This window comes from Chamaea fasciata, unplaced genomic scaffold, assembly GCF_029207755.1.
Source record: "Chamaea fasciata isolate MVZ Bird 193981 ecotype frontalis unplaced genomic scaffold, bChaFas1.0.hap1 SCAF_249, whole genome shotgun sequence".
Lineage (NCBI taxonomy): Eukaryota > Metazoa > Chordata > Aves > Passeriformes > Sylviidae > Chamaea > Chamaea fasciata.
This window is the reverse complement of record NW_027094334.1, coordinates 70,985-89,040: the sequence shown is the minus strand read 5'-3', so window position 1 is coordinate 89,040 and position 18,056 is coordinate 70,985. Positions and strand designations below refer to the sequence as shown.

The 18,056-nt window shown below is 64.6% G+C and overlaps 2 protein-coding genes across 6 annotated transcripts; one reads left to right on the top strand and one right to left on the bottom strand.

The window, feature by feature from the left end:
* The first annotated feature begins 258 nt into the window (after positions 1-258).
* SLC27A5 (solute carrier family 27 member 5) lies at positions 259-11,805 on the top strand. Its single transcript, XM_066208424.1, has 10 exons — positions 259-742; positions 4,021-4,230; positions 4,631-4,789; positions 5,851-5,975; positions 6,053-6,247; positions 6,908-6,998; positions 7,162-7,360; positions 7,445-7,542; positions 9,166-9,296; positions 11,451-11,805. The coding sequence occupies exons 1-10, from the start codon at positions 259-261 to the stop codon at positions 11,625-11,627; spliced, it is 1,869 nt and encodes a 622-aa protein (XP_066064521.1). The 3' UTR covers positions 11,628-11,805.
* On the bottom strand, positions 11,639-17,629 carry THAP7 (THAP domain containing 7). Of its 5 annotated transcripts, none has more exons than XM_066208426.1 (5): positions 16,871-17,084; positions 15,485-15,640; positions 13,827-13,964; positions 12,439-13,049; positions 11,639-11,983 (listed from the first exon to the last, which is right to left on the bottom strand). In XM_066208426.1, the coding sequence occupies exons 1-4, from the start codon at positions 17,065-17,067 to the stop codon at positions 12,473-12,475; spliced, it is 1,068 nt and encodes a 355-aa protein (XP_066064523.1). In that variant the 5' UTR covers positions 17,068-17,084; the 3' UTR covers positions 11,639-11,983; positions 12,439-12,472. The 5 variants fall into 5 exon arrangements, with proteins under 5 accessions (XP_066064523.1, XP_066064524.1, XP_066064526.1 ...); XM_066208427.1 differs by having other exon boundaries at positions 11,639-11,966; XM_066208429.1 differs by lacking the exon at positions 11,639-11,983 and adding an exon at positions 17,577-17,629 and having other exon boundaries at positions 12,405-13,049; positions 16,871-16,950.
* Positions 17,630-18,056: the final 427 nt, after the last annotated feature.

Below are 18,056 nucleotides of genomic sequence, written 5' to 3'. Positions count from 1 at the left end.
GCCGGGTGCCGGAGCCCACCGACCCAGCCCGCAGCGGGAGCCGCCGGGGCCGCAGCGCCACTCCCGGGGGCGGGGAAGGCAGAACGAAACAGACGCAGCCGAACGACGACAGGAGAGCAAACAAACCCCGCGGCTCCCGCCGGCCGCGAACTCCGGACCCGGCGGTGCCGCGGTCCCCGCACGGCACGGCCGGGCCAAAGGTCGCCCGGGGCGCACCTTGGCCACTGTCCCCGCGGGTGCCACCGGTGCCCCGTGGCCATGGCGCTGCTGGCCGGGCTCCTCCTGCTCGGGCTGCTGCTGCTGCTGCTCCCCGCCGCCGCCGCCCGCCTGGTGCCCTTCCTCTGGGACGACCTGGTGGCATTCGCCACCACGGTCAGGTCCTCGCTGCGGTGTCGCCGCCGCCTGTCCCGCCGCCCGCCCGTCACCCTGCTCGACGTGTTCCGGCAGCACGCCCGGCTCCGGCCGCGCCGGCCGCTGCTGCTCTTCCAGGACGAGGTTTACACCTTCGAGGACGTGGAGCGGCGCAGCAACCGCGCGGCCTGGGCGCTGTGGCGGCGCCTGGGGCTGCGGGCCGGCCGCACCGTGGCCGTGTTCCTGCCCAACGAGCCCGCGTACCTGTGGACGTGGCTGGCGCTGGCCAAGCTGGGCTGCCCCATGGCCTGCCTCAACTGCAACGTGCGGGGACGGGCGCTGCGGCACGCGCTGGAGGCGGCCCAGGCCACCCTGGTGCTGGCCAGCCCCGGTGAGAGGGGACAGGGGGACACCGGGGGGCTTGGGGAGATTGGCGGGGTCACCAAGGCCACCCTGGTTGTCACCAGCCCCAGTGAGAGGAGACAAGTGGAACATTCGAGGGGCTTCGGGAGCTTGGCAGGGTCACCAAGGTCACCCTGGTCCTTGCCAGCCCCAGTGAGGGCACGTGTGGTGGGGGCTTTGCAGGCTGTCACTGTCCCTTCGTGTCACAGTGTGTCACAGTCCTTTGGTGTGTGTCACTGTCCCTCTGTGTGTGTCCCTGTCCCTTCATGTGTGTCACTGTCCCTTCATGTGTGTGTGTCCCTGTCCCTTCATGTGTGTCCCTGTCCCTTCATGTGTGTCACCGTCCCTGTGTGTGTCACCGTCCCTCTGTGTGTGTGTGTGTGTGTGTCCTTGTGTGTGTGTCCCTGTCCCTTCATGCGTGTCACTGTCCCTTCATGTGTGTCACCGTCCCTGTGTGTGTGTCACTGTCCCTGTGTGTGTGTCACCGTCCCTGTGTGTGTCACCGTCCCTGTGTGTGTGTCACTGTCCCTGTGTGTGTGTCACCGTCCCTGTGTGTGTCACCGTCCCTGTGTGTGTGTCACTGTCCCTGTGTGTGTGTCACCGTCCCTGTGTGTGTCACTGTCCTTGTGTGTGTGTCCCTGTCCCTTCATGCGTGTCACTGTCCCTTCATGTGTGTCACTGTCCCTGTGTGTGTGTCACCGTCCCTGTGTGTGTCACTGTCCTTGTGTGTGTGTCCCTGTCCCTTCATGCGTGTCACTGTCCCTTCATGTGTGTCACCGTCCCTCTGTGTGTCACCGTCCCTGTGTGTGTGTCACTGTCCCTTCATGTGTGTCACCGTCCCTGTGTGTGTGTCACTGTCCCTGTGTGTGTGTCACTGTCCCTGTGTGTGTCACCGTCCCTGTGTGTGTCACCGTCCCTGTGTGTGTCACCGTCCCTGTGTGTGTCACTGTCCCTGTGCATGTCACAGCCGGCACACGGCTGTGCACTGTGTCACCCCCTGGCTGTCCCCATGGGATCGGGGCTCCCCTAGGGGTGCTGGGAGACCCCGTTCAGGGTGACTGTGGGGGCCTGACTGATTGGGACCCTCCCATTTTGGGGTCCCCCTGGGCAGGTCTGGGGTGTCTGGGGGATCACAGGACCCCCGGTTGGGGGGCTCAGGGTGTCTGGGGGATCACAGGACCCCCGGGTGGGGTGCTCAGGGTGTCTGGGGGATCACAGGACCCCCGGTTGGGGGGCTCAGGGTGTCTGGGGGATCACAGGAGCCCCGGTTGGGGGGCTCAGGGTGTCTGGGGGATCACAGGACCCCCGGCTGGGGTGCTCAGGGTGTCTGGGGGATCACAGGACCCCCGGTTGGGGTGCTCAGGGTGTCTGGGGGATCACAGGACCCCCGGTTGGGGTGCTCAGCGTGTCTGGGGGACCACAGGACCCCCGGTTGGGGTGCTCAGGGTGTCTGGGGGACCACAGGACCCCCGGTTGGGGTGCTCAGCGTGTCTGGGGGATCACAGGACCCCCGGCTGGGGTGCTCAGCGTGTCTGGGGGATCACAGGACCCCCGGCTGGGGTGCTCAGGGTGTCTGGGGGATCACAGGAGCCCCGGTTGGGGTGCTCAGGGTGTCTGGGGGATCACAGGACCCCCGGCTGGGGTGCTCAGCGTGTCTGGGGGATCACAGGACCCCCGGCTGGGGTGCTCAGGGTGTCTGGGGGATCACAGGACCCCCGGTTGGGGTGCTCAGGGTGTCTGGGGGATCACAGGACCCCCGGTTGGGGTGCTCAGGGTGTCTGGGGGATCACAGGACCCCCGGCTGGGGTGCTCAGGGTGTCTGGGGGATCACAGGACCCCCGGCTGGGGTGCTCAGGGTGTCTGGGGGACCACAGGACCCCCGGTTGGGGTGCTCAGGGTGTCTGGGGGATCACAGGACCCCCGGTTGGGGGGCTCAGGGTGTCTGGGGGATCACAGGACCCCCGGTTGGGGGGCTCAGGGTGTCTGGGGGATCACAGGACCCCCGGTTGGGGTGCTCAGCGTGTCTGGGGGATCACAGGACCCCCGGTTGGGGTGCTCAGGGTGTCTGGGGGATCACAGGACCCCCGGCTGGGGTGCTCAGGGCGCCCCTCGGGGAAGTTTGGGGCGCCTGGGATCCTTGTGTCCCCCATCCTGGATTTTTGGGGCACCCACACCATCACGGTTCATATTTGGGATGTGTCCAGTGCCCATCTGGGCCCCGTTTGGGGTGTCCGGGGCACCCACCTGACCAGGTGTCCATTTGGGATCCCTGGGCTCACCTGGGGCCCCCCATCCATGATTCCGAGGTTGCCCACGTGGTGAGGTGCCCATTTGGGATACCTGTGCCCACCTGGGCACCTTGGCCGCCCATCCATGACTCCGTGCCCACCTGACCAGGTGCCCATTTGAGATCTCTGGTCTCACCTGAGCCCCTTGGCCCATCCATGACTCCGTGCCCACCTGACCAGGTGCCCATTTGAGATCTCTGGTCTCACCTGAACCCCTTGGCCCATCCATGACTCCGTGCCCACCTGGCCAGGTGCCCATTTGAGATCTCTGGTCTCACCTGAACCCCTTGGCCCATCCATGACTCCGTGCCCACCTGGCCAGGTGCTCATTTGAGATCTCTGAGTTCACCTGGGCACCTTGGCCCATCCATGACTCCGTGCCCACCTGGCCAGGTGCCCATTTGAGATCTCTGAGTTCACCTGGGCACCTTGGCCCATCCATGACTCCGTGCCCACCTGGCCAGGTGCCCATTTGAGATCTCTGAGTTCACCTGGGCACCTTGGCCCATCCATGACTCCGTGCCCACCTGGCCAGGTGCCCATTTGAGATCTCTGAGTTCACCTGGGCACCTTGGCCCATCCATGACTCCGTGCCCACCTGGCCAGGTGCCCATTTGAGATCTCTGAGTTCACCTGGGCACCTTGGCCCATCCATGACTCCGTGCCCACCTGACCAGGTGCCCATTTGAGATCTCTGGTCTCACCTGAGCCCCTTGGCCCATCCATGACTCCGTGCCCACCTGACCAGGTGCCCATTTGAGATCTCTGGTCTCACCTGAGCCCCTTGGCCCATCCATGACTCCGTGCCCACCTGACCAGGTGTCCCATTTGAGATCTCTGAGTTCACCTGGGCACCTTGGCTGGCCCATCCATTACTCTGCACCCACCTGCCCATCGGGGCTCCCTTGGGCGCCCCCCGTGTGTCCCCTCCCGTCCCCTCACCCCCGCGGGCCCTCCCCGTGTCCCCGTGTCCCCGCAGAGCTGCACGAGGCCGTGGAGGAGGTGCTGCCCGACCTGGAGCGCGACGGCGTCCGCGTCTTCTACCTGAGCTGGGCGTCGCCCACGCCGGGGGTGGAGGCGCTGCTCCCGGCCATCGAGGCGGCCCCCGAGGAGCCCCCGCCCGCCCAGCACCGCGCCGGCGTCACCGCGGACTCCAGGGCCATGTACATCTACACCTCCGGCACCACCGGTGAGCCGGGGGAGCCCCCAGGGTGGGCAGGTGGAGGGGTCTGGGGGGTCTTTCTCCAAACCCGATCATGGCGGGTCCACCTGGGGCCAGGTGTGTCCCGTGTCCATGGGAGAGTCACTCGCCGTGTGCCTGGATTTGTCCTCGTTGTGGTGGGTGGGGTGGGACCTCCCTGATCAGCCCCCAATCCCAACCAGACCCAACTCCTGACCACCGTGGCTCCACCTGGGCCAGGTGTGTCCCGTGTCCATGGGAGGGTTGGACGTCACCCACTGGGTGACAACCTGGACGCGGCTCCTCACGGCTCCTCCTGCAAGGGACAAAGACCCCCAGCTCAGAGGGCTGTGCCCCCCAGTGCCCACCCCAGCGCCCCCCGTCCCACCCGGGCCCGTTGTCCCCGCAGGGCTGCCCAAGGCGGCGGTGGTGACGGAGCTGAAGCTGATGATGGTGGCCAGCCTGGCCCGGATCTGCGGCCTGCGGCCCGACGACGTCGTCTACACCACGCTGCCGCTCTACCACTCGGCCGGGCTGCTGGTGGGGCTCGGGGGCTGCCTGGACGTCGGTACGGACCCCCGGGACAGACGGACAGGGCGGGCCACGGGAAAGGGCTGGGAGGGGAGGAGGGATGGGGAGAGAAGGAGGGATGATGAATGATGGATGGATGATGGATGGATGGATGGATGGATGGATGGAAGGAAGGATTATGAATGGGTGATGGATGATGATGGATGATGATGGATGATGGATGATATCTGGATGGATGGATTATGGATGGATGGATGGTTGATGGATGATGGATGAATGGATGATGATGGATGATGGATGGATGATGGATAACGGATGGATAATGGATGGATGATGGATGGATGGATGATGATGGATGATGGATGAATGGATGATGATGGATGGATGGATGATGATGGATGGATAATGGGTGGATGATGGATGGATGGATGATGATGGATGATGGATGAATGGATGATGATGGATGATGGATGGATGATGGATAACGGATGGATAATGGATGGATGATGGATGGATGGATGATGATGGATGATGGATAATGGATGGATGATGGATGGATGGATGATGATGGATGATGGATTATGGATGGATGGTTGATGGATGATGATGGATGGATAATGGATGGATGATGGATGGATGGATGATGATGGATGATGGATAATGGATGGATGATGGATGGATGGATGATGATGGATGATGGATTATGGATGGATGATGATGGATGATGGATGGATGGATGATGATGGATGATGGATGGATGATGGATAACGGATGGATAATGGATGGATGATGGATGGATGGATGATGATGGATGATGGATGGATGGATGATGATGGATGGATAATGGATGGATGATGGATGGATGGATGATGATGGATGATGGATAATGGATGGATGGTTGATGGATGATGATGGATGGATAATGGATGGATGATGGATGGATGGATGATGATGGATGATGGATGATAGAAGATGGATGGATGGTTTATGGATGGATGATGGATGGATGGTTGATGGATGGAGGGATATCTGGATGGATGGAGACAAGGGCAAAGGAGAAAAGGGTTGGGGTCACCATCCCCGTGCCGTGTCCCCCAGGAGCCACCTGTGTTCTGCGGTCCAAGTTCTCAGCCTCCCATTTCTGGGCCGACTGCCGGCGCTACAACGTCACCGTCATCCAGTACGTGGGTGAGCTCATGCGCTACCTGTGCAACACGCCCAAGGTGAGGCCCCAAACCCACCCCGAGGGGGTCAGCGACCCTCCGGTCACCCCCTGAGGTGTCCCCGTGTCCCCCCCCAGCGCGCCGACGACCACGAGCACGGGGTGCGCATGGCCCTGGGCAACGGCATGAGGGCGGAGGTGTGGAAGGAGTTCCTGCGGCGCTTCGGGCCCGTGGCCGTCTGGGAGTTCTACGGGGCCACCGAGGGCAACGCCGGCTTCATCAACTACACCGGGAAGGTCGGGGCCGTGGGCAGGGCCAACAGGTTCCTCAAGGTGAGATGGAACCCCGTGCTCCTCGGGGCGGGACGCTGGGGATGGTGACGAGGGCGTGACGCTGGGGCGTGAGGGGCCCAAGGTGGCACCTCGGGTTCCAGCCAAGGAAAGGGGTCTTGGATGCACCTCTCGGTGCTGGAGCCAACAGTGACACCCCTGGGGGGCCAGCACCGTCCATCAGGTTGGGCTGGCACAAAAGCAGAGTCCCCAGAACGCCCTTTTCACACCCAAAGCGAGTCCTCTCCACCTGGTTGGCCGACATTGACTCAGCAGTGTTGACTTGCAGCCTGGTGTCGCGGTGTCCACGGGGCCTGCTCATCTCCGTGCCCCTTTGGTGCCGCGTCTCAGCCCTCACCCACGTGTTCAGCAAAAGCTGCAGAAAATCAGATTTTTTTTTTTTTTCCCCATCATGTTGTCCTGGATTTGGAAGATGCCACCATCAGCTCATTCATGGTTTGAATCCCTCAGATTGACCCTCATTTAAACAGGCCGAAACAAGCTCTAACGATTCCAACCAAAAGATTGAAAATTAAAAGCAATTTAAAAGGGATGGGTTTCAATCCCCAGAATGTCGGGATTGGGGTTGGAACAGCCCAATCAGGGCACTGGAAGGAAATCCTCCTCCCCGTTTTTAACTCCAGCTTTCTCCCTCCCCTCCAGCTCTTCGCTCCCTTCGAGCTGATCAGGTACAACGTGGAGGAGGACGAGCCCGTGCGCGACAAGCGAGGGCTCTGCATCCGCGTCAAACCCGGTAAGGGATGGACCTCTCCAGGGCCTTTTCCAGGGCTGAGAGTCACCAAAACCACCTCAGCCTTGGCCACCACCCCTCTGGGGGACTGGAAGCCACCAGAAACCCCTGAAGGAAGCCACGGCAGGGCTTGGGCGGCCTCCAACCCTCCGGTCCCTCCCCAAAGGCGAGACGGGGCTGCTGGTGATCAAAATCACCTCCAACACGCCGTTCCACGGCTACGCCGGCGACTCGCAGAAGACAGAGAAGAAGATCCTGAGGAACGTCCTGGCCAAAGGCGACGCCTTCTTCAACAGCGGCGACCTCCTCATGATGGACGACAAGAACTTCCTCTACTTCCAGGACCGCGTCGGCGACACTTTCCGGTACCTCCGAGGCTCCCGCGCGCGTCCCGGTGGGTGACAGCCCAAATCCCGCCCTGTTACAGCTCCGTCCCTTCTCCTCCCCAGGTGGAAAGGGGAAAACGTGGCCACGACGGAGGTGGAGGCCACGCTGGGCTTGGTGGACTTCATCCAGGAGGTCAACGTCTACGGCGTGGCCGTGCCGGGTGAGTGCCACCAGAACGAGGACACCCGGGGGTGTTTGAGGTGTCCCCAGGTGGTCTGAGCAACCACCAAGGAGGTTCCAAAGGGACTCTGAACATCCAGAGCTGTTTTGAGCGCAAAACCTCTCCCACAACGGCCCGAGGATTCCCTCTAAAACAGGTTAAAACTTTGAAAAGCTTAAATGGCACGTGGGTGCCCAAAGCAAGTGTCAGGTGCTGGGTTGGGTCCGTGTGGCTGCGAAAGAGGCAAAAATAGGAAACATTCACCCAAAATGAGCCAACGGGGTCACCTGGTGCCAACAGGGGTCACCCTGTGCCAATGGGGGTCACCTGGTGCCAATGGGGGTCACCAGGTGCCAGTGGGGGTCACCTGGTGCCAATGGGGGTCACCCTGTGCCAGTGGGGGTCACCTGGTGCCAATGGGGGTCACCCTGTGCCAGTGGGGGTCACCAGGTGCCAGTGGGGTCACCAGGTGCCAGTGGGGGTCACCAGGTGCCAGTGGGGTCACCCTGTGCCAGTGGGGGTCACCAGGTGCCAGTGGGGTCACCCTGTGCCAGGGGGGTCACCCTGTGCCAGTGGGGGTCACCCTGTGCCAATGGGGGTCACCCTGTGCCAATGGGGGTCACCCTGTGCCAGGGGGGTCACCTGGTGCCAATGGGGGTCACCCTGTGCCAATGGGGGTCACCAGGTGCCAGTGGGGTCACCAGGTGCCAGTGGGGGTCACCAGGTGCCAGTGGGGTCACCCTGTGCCAGTGGGGGTCACCAGGTGCCAGTGGGGTCACCAGGTGCCAATGGGGGTCACCAGGTGCCAGTGGGGTCACCCTGTGCCAGGGGGGTCACCAGGTGCCAGTGGGGGTCACCCTGTGCCAATGGGGGTCACCCTGTGCCAATGGGGGTCACCAAGTGCCAGGGGGGTCACCTGGTGCCAATGGGGGTCACCCTGTGCCAGGGGGGTCACCCTGTGCCAGGGGGGTCACCCTGTGCCAATGGGGGTCACCTGGCGCCAGGGGGGTCACCCTGTGCCAATGGGGGTCACCAGGTGCCAGTGGGGGTCACCCTGTGCCAGGGGGGTCACCTGGTGCCAATGGGGGTCACCAGGTGCCAGTGGGGGTCACCCTGTGCCAGGGGGGTCACCCTGTGCCAGGGGGGTCACCTGGTGCCAGGGGGGTCACCCTGTGCCAGGGGGGTCACCTGGTGCCAATGGGGGTCACCCTGTGCCAGTGGGGGTCACCTGGTGCCAATGGGGGTCACCTGGTGCCAATGGGGGTCACCCTGTGCCAGTGGGGGTCACCTGGTGCCAATGGGGGTCACCCTGTGCCAGTGGGGGTCACCCTGTGCCAGGGGGGTCACCTGGTGCCAATGGGGGTCACCCTGTGCCAGGGGGGGTCACCAGGTGCCAGTGGGGGTCACCCTGTGCCAGGGGGGTCACCTGGTGCCAGGGGTGTCACCCTGTCCCAGCATCGTTCTGGGTACAGGATGTGCCTCTGCCACCATCCCAGCGGCGCCAGAATTGGGACAGAGCCACCCCAAACACACAATCCCCCACCCCAATAGCCCAGGGGGCCTCAAGAAGACCCCAAGGAGACGCCCCAGGTGACCCCAGGTGACCCCAGGTGACGTTTGCAGGGTGTGAGGGCCGCTGCGGCATGGCCGCCGTGTGCCTCAAGGACGGGGCCACCTTCGACGGTGACAAACTCTACGCCTTCACGAGGGACACGCTGCCCGCCTACGCCGCGCCCCGCTTCGTCCGCATCCAGGTCAGGGGGCCGGACCACCTGGGGGGCTCCAGGGGGGGCTGGGGATGGCCTTTGGGTGAGGGTGGAATCGTGGAACGGTTTGGGTTGGAGGGGACTTTAGAGCTCACCCAATTCCAGTCACAGCATTGGTGTCCCCCCAGTTTCCCACGGTGGCATCGGTCACCCCATGCCAGGAAGGGTCCCCTGGTGACTGTGGGGGAGCCACCCCACTGTTGGTGGCACCATCCGACCGTTCCTGGTGACGGTCACTTGTCACCAACATCGGGGTCACCCGGTGCCAATGGGGCCACCTTGTGCCAATGAGGGTCACCCTGTGCCAGTGGGGTCACCCTGTGCCAACGAGGGTCACCCTGTGCCAATGGGGTCACCCTGTGCCAACGAGGGTCACCCTGTGCCAACGAGGGTCACCCTGTGCCAATGGGGTCACTCTGTGCCAATGGGGTCACCCTGTGCCAACGAGGGTCACCCTGTGCCAATGGGGCCACCTCGTGCCAATGGGGGTCACCCTGTGCCAACGAGGGTCACCCTGTGCCAATGGGGTCACCCTGTGCCAACGAGGGTCACTCTGTGCCAACGAGGGTCACCCTGTGCCAATGGGGTCACTCTGTGCCAATGAGGGTCACCCTGTGCCAACGAGGGTCACCCTGTGCCAATGGGGTCACTCTGTGCCAACGAGGGTCACTCTGTGCCAATGAGGGTCACCCTGTGCCAACGAGGGTCACCCTGTGCCAATGAGGGTCACCCTGTGCCAACGAGGGTCACCCTGTGCCAATGGGGTCACCCTGTGCCAATGGGGGTCACTCTGTGCCAATGGGGTCACTCTGTGCCAATGGGGTCACCCTGTGCCAACGAGGGTCACCCTGTGCCGGGGGGGTCACTCTGTGCCAATGAGGGTCACCCTGTGCCAACAAGGGTCACCCTGTGCCAACAAGGGTCACCCGGTGCCAATGGGGCCACCCTGTGCCAATGAGGGTCACCCTGTGCCAGTGGGGGTCACTCTGTGCCAATGAGGGTCACCCTGTGCCAATGGGGTCACCCTGTGCCAACGAGGGTCACCCTGTGCCAACGAGGGTCACCCTGTGCCAACGAGGGTCACCCTGTGCCAATGGGGTCACCCTGTGCCAATGGGGTCACCCTGTGCCAACGAGGGTCACCCTGTGCCAATGGGGTCACCCTGTGCCAATGGGGTCACCCTGTGCCAACAAGGGTCACCCGGTGCCAATGGGGCCACCCTGTGCCAATGAGGGTCACCCTGTGCCAGTGGGGGTCACTCTGTGCCAATGAGGGTCACCCTGTGCCAATGGGGTCACCCTGTGCCAACGAGGGTCACCCTGTGCCAATGGGGTCACTCTGTGCCAATGGGGTCACCCTGTGCCAACGAGGGTCACCCTGTGCCAATGGGGTCACTCTGTGCCAACGAGGGTCACCCTGTGCCAATGGGGTCACTCTGTGCCAACGAGGGTCACCCTGTGCCAATGGGGTCACCCTGTGCCAACGAGGGTCACCCTGTGCCAGTGGGGGTCACTCTGTGCCAATGAGGGTCACCCTGTGCCAATGGGGTCACCCTGTGCCAACGAGGGTCACCCTGTGCCAACGAGGGTCACCCTGTGCCAATGGGGTCACCCTGTGCCAATGGGGTCACCCTGTGCCAGGGGGGTCACCCTGTGCCAATGAGGGTCACTCTGTGCCAATGAGGGTCACCCTGTGCCAACGAGGGTCACCCTGTGCCAATGGGGTCACTCTGTGCCAATGGGGGTCACCCTGTGCCAACGAGGGTCACCCTGTGCCAACGAGGGTCACCCTGTGCCAGTGGGGTCACCCTGTGCCAACGAGGGTCACCCTGTGCCAATGGGGTCACTCTGTGCCAATGGGGGTCACCCTGTGCCAACGAGGGTCACCCTGTGCCAACGAGGGCCACCCCGTGCCAGTGGGGGTCACCTGGTGCAAACAGGGGTCACCCTGTGCCAAAAAGGGTCACCTGGGACCAATGAGGGTCACCTGGTGCCAACGAGGGTCACCTGGTGCCAGCGGGGATCCCCCCATGCCAAAGACACCCCCACATCCCCCAGTCCCGGTGCCACCACCCACAATTCCGTGCCGATGGCACCCGGGCACGGCCTCGGTGTCCCCCAACGCCGCTGTCCCTGTCCCCAGGACGCCCTGGAGATCACGGGGACCTTCAAGCAGTGCAAGAGCAACCTGGTCAAGGAGGGCTTTGACCCCACCGTCATCCGGGACCGCCTGTTCTTCCGGGACGACGCCCGCAGGTCCTACGTGCCGCTGAGCCCCGACACCTTCAGCGCCATCCGGGACATGAGGCTCAGCCTCTAGCGGCTCCCCCGGGGCGCTGGCGGCCTCGGGGTAATTAGCAAAGGCTAATTTGGGGTTAATCAAGCACGTTGGGCTCCCTTCGGGGAGGTTCCGGACGGTGTTGGAGCGAGAGGAGGGCGATGGGTCGGGGACACCCCGGCGTGGTGTGGAAATTAAACTTTTAATTCCTTTAGTTTAATTTAGCTCTGCGCTGCCAGGTCGGGTTTGGGGATTGGATTCCTTTGTTTTCCCTTCGGGAAGGGGCAGAGGATGGCGCCAGTCCCGGCGGTGGGGATGAGGGTGTTTGTCCCTGTTTGATTTGCAGCCTCCCAAAACCTCATCCTGTTCCTGCTCCGGGCTCTGATCGAGAACAAATCCTGGGAATTCCATCCCAGCCCCTCACTGACCCCACAGGGAAGAATTCTTTCCCAAAATCCCACCGAAATCTCCCTGTTTCCACTCCTTTCCCTGCTGCTCCTTGCCTGAATTCCCGGCACTAATCCCATTCCACCCCTCCCCGAAGGATTCCTTCCTAAACTCCCACTACAAACCCCACAAAAATCCTGCCCTACAAAAATCCCACAACAAACCCCACACAAATCCCCCCTAAAAAAATCCCCCTACAAACCCCACAAAAATCCCGCCCTACAAAAATCCCACAACAAACCCCACACAAATCCCGCCCTACAAAAATCCCCCTACAAACCCCACACAAATCCCGCCCTACAAAAATCCCACTACAAACCCCACAAAACTCCCACCGATTCCGCGTAGGGGGAAAAAAAAAAAAAAAAAAAAAAAAGGCGAAACCTTTCCTGTTTTATTTACAAACCTCGGCGGCGCGGCCGAGAGCCCGGGGCAGTCCCTCAGCGCCCTCCTCCTCCTCCTCCTCCCCGCGCCGCCTCCTCCTCGTCCTCCTCGTCGTCGTCCTCCGGCGGCTCCTTGGGGCTCCTCCGCGCCTCGGCGCCGGCTCTCCGCTCCCGCTGCAGCTCGGCCAGGCGCAGCCGCAGCCGCTGCTCGCGGCGTTTCCCGGCCTGCAGCTGCCTCTGGGCTTTGTCCAGCGCGTCCAGCGCGGCCTCGGCGCGGCGCTTCCAGAGCAGCGCGCTGCCCACCTGGTAGCTGTGCTCGCTCTGGATGTACGAGCCGGCTCGGGGCGGCAGCCGCAGCATGAACAGCGACGGCGACGGCGGTGCCGGGGGTCCCGCGGGGGCCGCGGGGGCCGGCGGGGCTCCCTCGGGCAGAGCGGGGGTGGCCGTGGCCTCCTCGTCGCCCGTGGCCACCAGGAGGGTCTCGGGGATGGAGCCCGAGGCGCCGGGCAGAGCCGGGACGCCGCCGTGGTCGCCGGCCGGGGCCGGGGGCGGGCCGGGGTCTTTGGTGTCCCGGGGGAAGCAGGAGGCGTCCGAGGGGAACGGGGGGTTCGGCGGGGACGGCGGCGGCTCCCGCCTGTGCGGGGAGGGGACCGGGGGTTACGGCAAAGCCCCCCCGAAACGTGCCCCCCCGGCGGCGGGGGGGGCCGGGGCCGCGGAGCTCAGCGGGGAATGGGGGTCCCATCAGGAATGGGGGGGCCCATCAGGAATGGGGGGGCCCATCAGGAATGGGGGGGCCCGGGGGTGGGAGAGGTCAGGAGGGAATGGGGGGTCCCATCAGGAATGGGGGGGCCCGGGGGTGGGAGAGGTCAGGAGGGAATGGGGGGTCCCATCAGGAATGGGGGGTCCCATCAGGAATGGGGGGGCCCGGGGGTGGGAGAGGTCAGGAGGGAATGGGGGGTCCCATCAGGAATGGGGGGGCCCATCAGGAATGGGGGGGCCCGAGGGTGGGAGAGGTCAGCGGGGAATGGGGGGTCCCATCAGGAATGGGGGGTCCCATCAGGAATGGGGGGGCCCGGGGCTGGAGAGGTCAGCGGGGAATGGGGGGTCCCGTCAGGGATTGGGGGGTCCCATCAGGAATGGGGGGTCCCGGGGGTGGGAGAGGTCAGGAGGGAATGGGGGGTCCAGCAGGAATTGGGCGGGGGGGGTCCCATCCAGATGGGAGAATAAACCGGGGAGCCCCCTTAACCTGTGAGCTCCCAAAGCCCCCCCAGGACCACCCAGAGGCAGAGGAGGGTCCCGGGGTGTGAGAGGGGAAAACGGGGGGTCCCGGGCTGGGAAAGGTCCCGGGGGTGGGGCTGCGCTGGGAATAAATCGGGGACCCCCCCCCCCCGCGGTGCCCCCCAGCACTCACTTCCACCTGCGGGCGGCCCGGAGGGGTTTTGGGGGGTCGCTGTCCGGCGGGGGGGGCCGGGGCCGGGGCCGGGGGGGCCGCGAGGGGCCCACGGAGAAGACGGTGGGCACGGCCCCCTCCTTCAGGCGGTGGTAGCCACTGCGGGGAAAACGGGGCTCGGGGGGGACCCCAAAACGTGGGGGGTCCTGGAACCCGGGAGGGCGCAGCCTCACAGAGGCCGGGGGGGACCCCGAGATCCAGGGGAGATCCTGGGGTACCTGGGGGGGCCCTGGGATACCTGGAGGAATCCCTCACCTGCAGCCCTTCCAAACTCACCTGCAGACCCCCTGGTCTCACCTGTAGCCCACCCCAGATCACACCTGGATCCCCCCCAAGTCCAACCTGCAGCCGCCCAGGACACACCTGCAGCCCCCCAGCCACACCTGCACCTCCCAGTCTCACCTGTAGCCCACTGCCCAGCCCACCTGCAAACCCCCGCGGTCTCACCTGTAGCCCACCCGAGGACACACCTGGATCCTCCCAAGTCCCACCTGCAGCCCCCAGGTCACACCTGGAGCCCCCCAGTTTCACCTTTAGCCCCAGCCCCACCTGCAGGCCCCAGGACACACCTGCAGCCACAGGCTTACCTGGATCCCCCCCAGACCACACCTGCAGCCCCCCAGGCTCATCTGGATCCCCCCAGCCCTACCTGCACCCCCCAGACTCACCTGTAGCCCACTCCAGTCTCACCTGGCTGCCCTGCTCTCACCTGTATCCCACCCAGGTCACACCTGGCTGTCCCCAGACTCGCCTGTAGCCCACCCCAGGACACAACTGGATCCCCCTTGGTCACACCTGTAGCCCCCGGTCTCACCTGGATGCCCCTGGTCTCACTTGTATCCCCCCAGCACACACCTGGCTGTCCCCAGGTCACACCTGGCTGTCCCCAGCCCCACCTGGCTGTCCCCAGCACACACCTGGCTGTCCCCAGGTCACACCTAGCTGTCCCCAGCACACACCTGGCTGTCCCCAGCACACACCTGGCTGTCCCCAGGTCACAGCTGGCTGTCCCCAGCACACACCTGGCTGTCCCCAGGTCACAGCTGGCTGTCCCCAGCCCCACCTGGCTGTCCCCAGCACACACCTGGCTGTCCCCAGCACACACCTGGCTGTCCCCAGGTCACACCTAGCTGTCCCCAGCACACACCTGGCTGTCCCCAGCCCCACCTGGCTGTCCCCAGCACACACCTGGCTGTCCCCAGGTCACACCTAGCTGTCCCCAGCACACACCTGGCTGTCCCCAGCCCCACCTGGCTGTCCCCAGCACACACCTGGCTGTCCCCAGGTCACACCTAGCTGTCCCCAGGTCACACCTGGCTGTCCCCAGGTCACACCTGGCTGTCCCCAGCCCCACCTGGCTGTCCCCAGCACACACCTGGCTGTCCCCAGCCCCACCTGGCTGTCCCCAGCACACACCTGGCTGTCCCCAGCCCCACCTGGCTGTCCCCAGCACACACCTGGCTGTCCCCAGCCCCACCTGGCTGTCCCCAGCACACACCTGGCTGTCCCCAGCACACAGCTGGCTGTCCCCAGGCACACCTGGCTGTCCCCAGCCCCACCTGGCTGTCCCCAGCACACAGCTGGCTGTCCCCAGGCACACCTGTAGCCCCCAGGCTCACCTGTATCCCACGAGCTCGAAGCAGGAGCTCTCGAAGTGCTGGGAGCAGAAGTAGATGTATTTGGAGCTGGGGTCCCAGCGCCCCCCGCCCGCGGGGTCCCGGCGCCGGCTGTTCTCCAACCACTGAGCGCGGCGGGGGTCGTCCCTGCGCGGCAGCCTGGGGACGTGGGGACAGGGGACACAGGGACAGGGGGACACCAACGGGGACAGGGACACGGAGAGGGACAGGAGACACAGGGGACAGGGGGACACCGACAGGGACAGGGGGACACCAATGGGGACAGGGACACGGAGAGGGACAGGAGACACAGGGGACAGGGGGACACCAACGGGGACACAGGGACATCGATGGGCACAGGGGACAGGGACATGGGGACAGAGACACGGGGACATGGGGATATGGGGGACAGGGACAGAGTGATATGGGGACAAGGACAGGGAACGGGGACACAAGAACATGGGACATGGGGACAGGGGCACACAAATGACAGGCACAGACAGGGAACATGGGCACAACGGGATATGGGGACACGGACAGGGACATGGGATGACATGGACACGGGGACACGGACAGGGACACAGGGGTATGGGGACGGGGACATGGAGACACACGGACAGGAACATGGTGATACGGGGACAGGGACATGGGGACAGGGGGACAAGGACAGGTGGACATGGACAGAAACAGAGGGACATGGGGATACAGGGACAGGGACACAGGAGACAGAGGGACATGAGGGGACAGGGGGACACAGGGGCATGGGGGACACGGGGACATGGAGGAAAGGGGGACGTGGGGCACACAGGGTGTGAGGGGACACGGGAGGGTGGGGACATGGGGGGACACGGGATGGGGGACACAGGTGACACACGTTACACAGGTGACACAAGTGACAAAGGTCACACAGGTGACAAAGGTCACACAGGTAGCACAGGTGAGCTGCGAGGCTGCAGTTCCACCCCCCCGCCCCGCACACCCAATTCCCGCAGGACCGAATGACACCTTCCACCCCCCACACCTGGAAATGGAACGGCCCAGCCGGGCCCGTTAACGGGAGACAGGGCTGAGCCACCCCTCCAACGGGGGGGGGGGGGGGGGGGGGGGACAGACACACCTGGGACAGCCCATTGGACACACCTGGGACAGCCCAGTGCTAAGGGCAGGTGACAACTGGGACAGCCCATTCCTAAGGGAGAGGATGCACACACCGGTGCCAGCCCGTTGCTAAAAGGGGTGACACACCTGTGACAGGTCGTAGCTAAAGGGGGTGACAGCCCATGTCTAGGGGGGGTGACACCAAGTGGCAGCCCGTGTCAGGGGAGGTGACACCCGTGCCAGCCCGTGTGCGGGGCTCTCCCCGCCCCGGGGCCCCGGGCGGACACGCACCGGTGGAAGGAGATGCCTCGGCCGCGGGTGTCGCGAGTGTCGCGGGTGCAGCAGCCGGCGGCGGAGCAGTGCCGGGGCATCTGCGGGGGGCGCGGGGCTGTCACGGGGCGGTCCCCAAAACCCCACCGAGCCCCAACCCCCGGGGGCTTCACCCCAACAATGCCCCGGCTCCCCACGGCCGGAGCCTCGCCCACCATTCCCTCCTAACGGCCCGACCCTTCCCCACCATTCCCCCCTCACAGCCCAGACCCTTCCCCACCATTCCCCCCTCACAGCCCAGACCCTTCCCCACCATTCCCCCCTCACAGCCCAGACCCTTCCCCACCATTCCCCCCTCACAGCCGGACCCTTCCCCACTATTCTCCCCTCACAGTCCGACCCTTCCCCACTATTCTCCCCTCACAGTCCGACCCTTCTCCACCATTCCCCCCTCACAGCCGGACCCTTCCCCACCATTCTCCCCTCACAGCCCGACCCTACCCCACCATTCCCCCCTCACAGCCCGACCTCTCCCCACCATTCCCTCCTCAGCCGCGGCCTGCCCTACTCCCCCCCTCACCGCCCCTCCGCGGCCTGACATCTCCCCGCACTGGCCGGGACCCCCTCCCCGTGTCCCGTCCCCACCCCGGACCGTCCCTTTTCCCCCTCTTTCCCCGCTTTTTCCCCATTTTTCCCCCCCCCCGTTCCCGCCCCGTTCCGGCCCCACCTCGGCGCTCCCATCCCGCCGCCGCCGCGGCCTCCCCGGAACTCTCGCGAGACTTCCCGAAATCCGCGAGAACAACCCTTCCGCACCCCCCCGGGCCCCGCCTCTTTCTTCTCATTGGTCGAGACTGCGAGGTGGGCGGGGATCCCCGCCGGCTGAGCCCGCGCCTCATTTGCATACCGCGCGGTGATTGCCCGGCGGAGCCGCGCCCCTCCTCGTTATCTATGCAAGCCCCGCCCCTGGCCGCGGGCGTTCTGCGCCTCCTTCCCGCGGCTTTTGGGGGGTTTTGGGGGAATTTGGGGGATTTTGGGGGGATTTGGGGGAATTTCACCCCTCCATTTGAGGGCAAAAGGGTTTTACGGGCCCCCCTGAGCAGATTCTGGGGCGTTTGGAGCAATCGTGGGGGTTTATTGGGAGGTTTCAGGGTAAAGAGGCTTTTGGGATGCCCCCGGGTGGATTTTGGGGTGTTTTGTGGGGTTTTGA

Bases quoted from the DNA above. Each gene is read 5' to 3' on its own strand.
- SLC27A5 (XM_066208424.1), top strand. From the start codon at position 259: ATGGCGCTGCTGGCCGGGCTCCTCCTGCTCGGGCTGCTGCTGCTGCTG. The intron at 4,231-4,630 runs GTGAGCCGGGGG...TTGTCCCCGCAG, and splicing joins CTACACCTCCGGCACCACCG to GGCTGCCCAAGGCGGCGGTG. The intron at 6,999-7,161 runs GTAAGGGATGGA...CCCTCCCCAAAG, and splicing joins CTGCATCCGCGTCAAACCCG to GCGAGACGGGGCTGCTGGTG.
- THAP7 (XM_066208426.1), bottom strand. From the start codon at position 17,067: ATGGTGGGCGAGGCTCCGGCCGTGGGGAGCCGGGGCATTGTTGGGGTG. The intron at 13,965-15,484 runs GTGAGCCTGGGG...TTTTCCCCGCAG, and splicing joins TTCGAGCTCGTGGGATACAG to TGGCTACCACCGCCTGAAGG. The intron at 13,050-13,826 runs GTGAGTGCTGGG...CTCCCCGCACAG, and splicing joins CGGGCCGCCCGCAGGTGGAA to GCGGGAGCCGCCGCCGTCCC.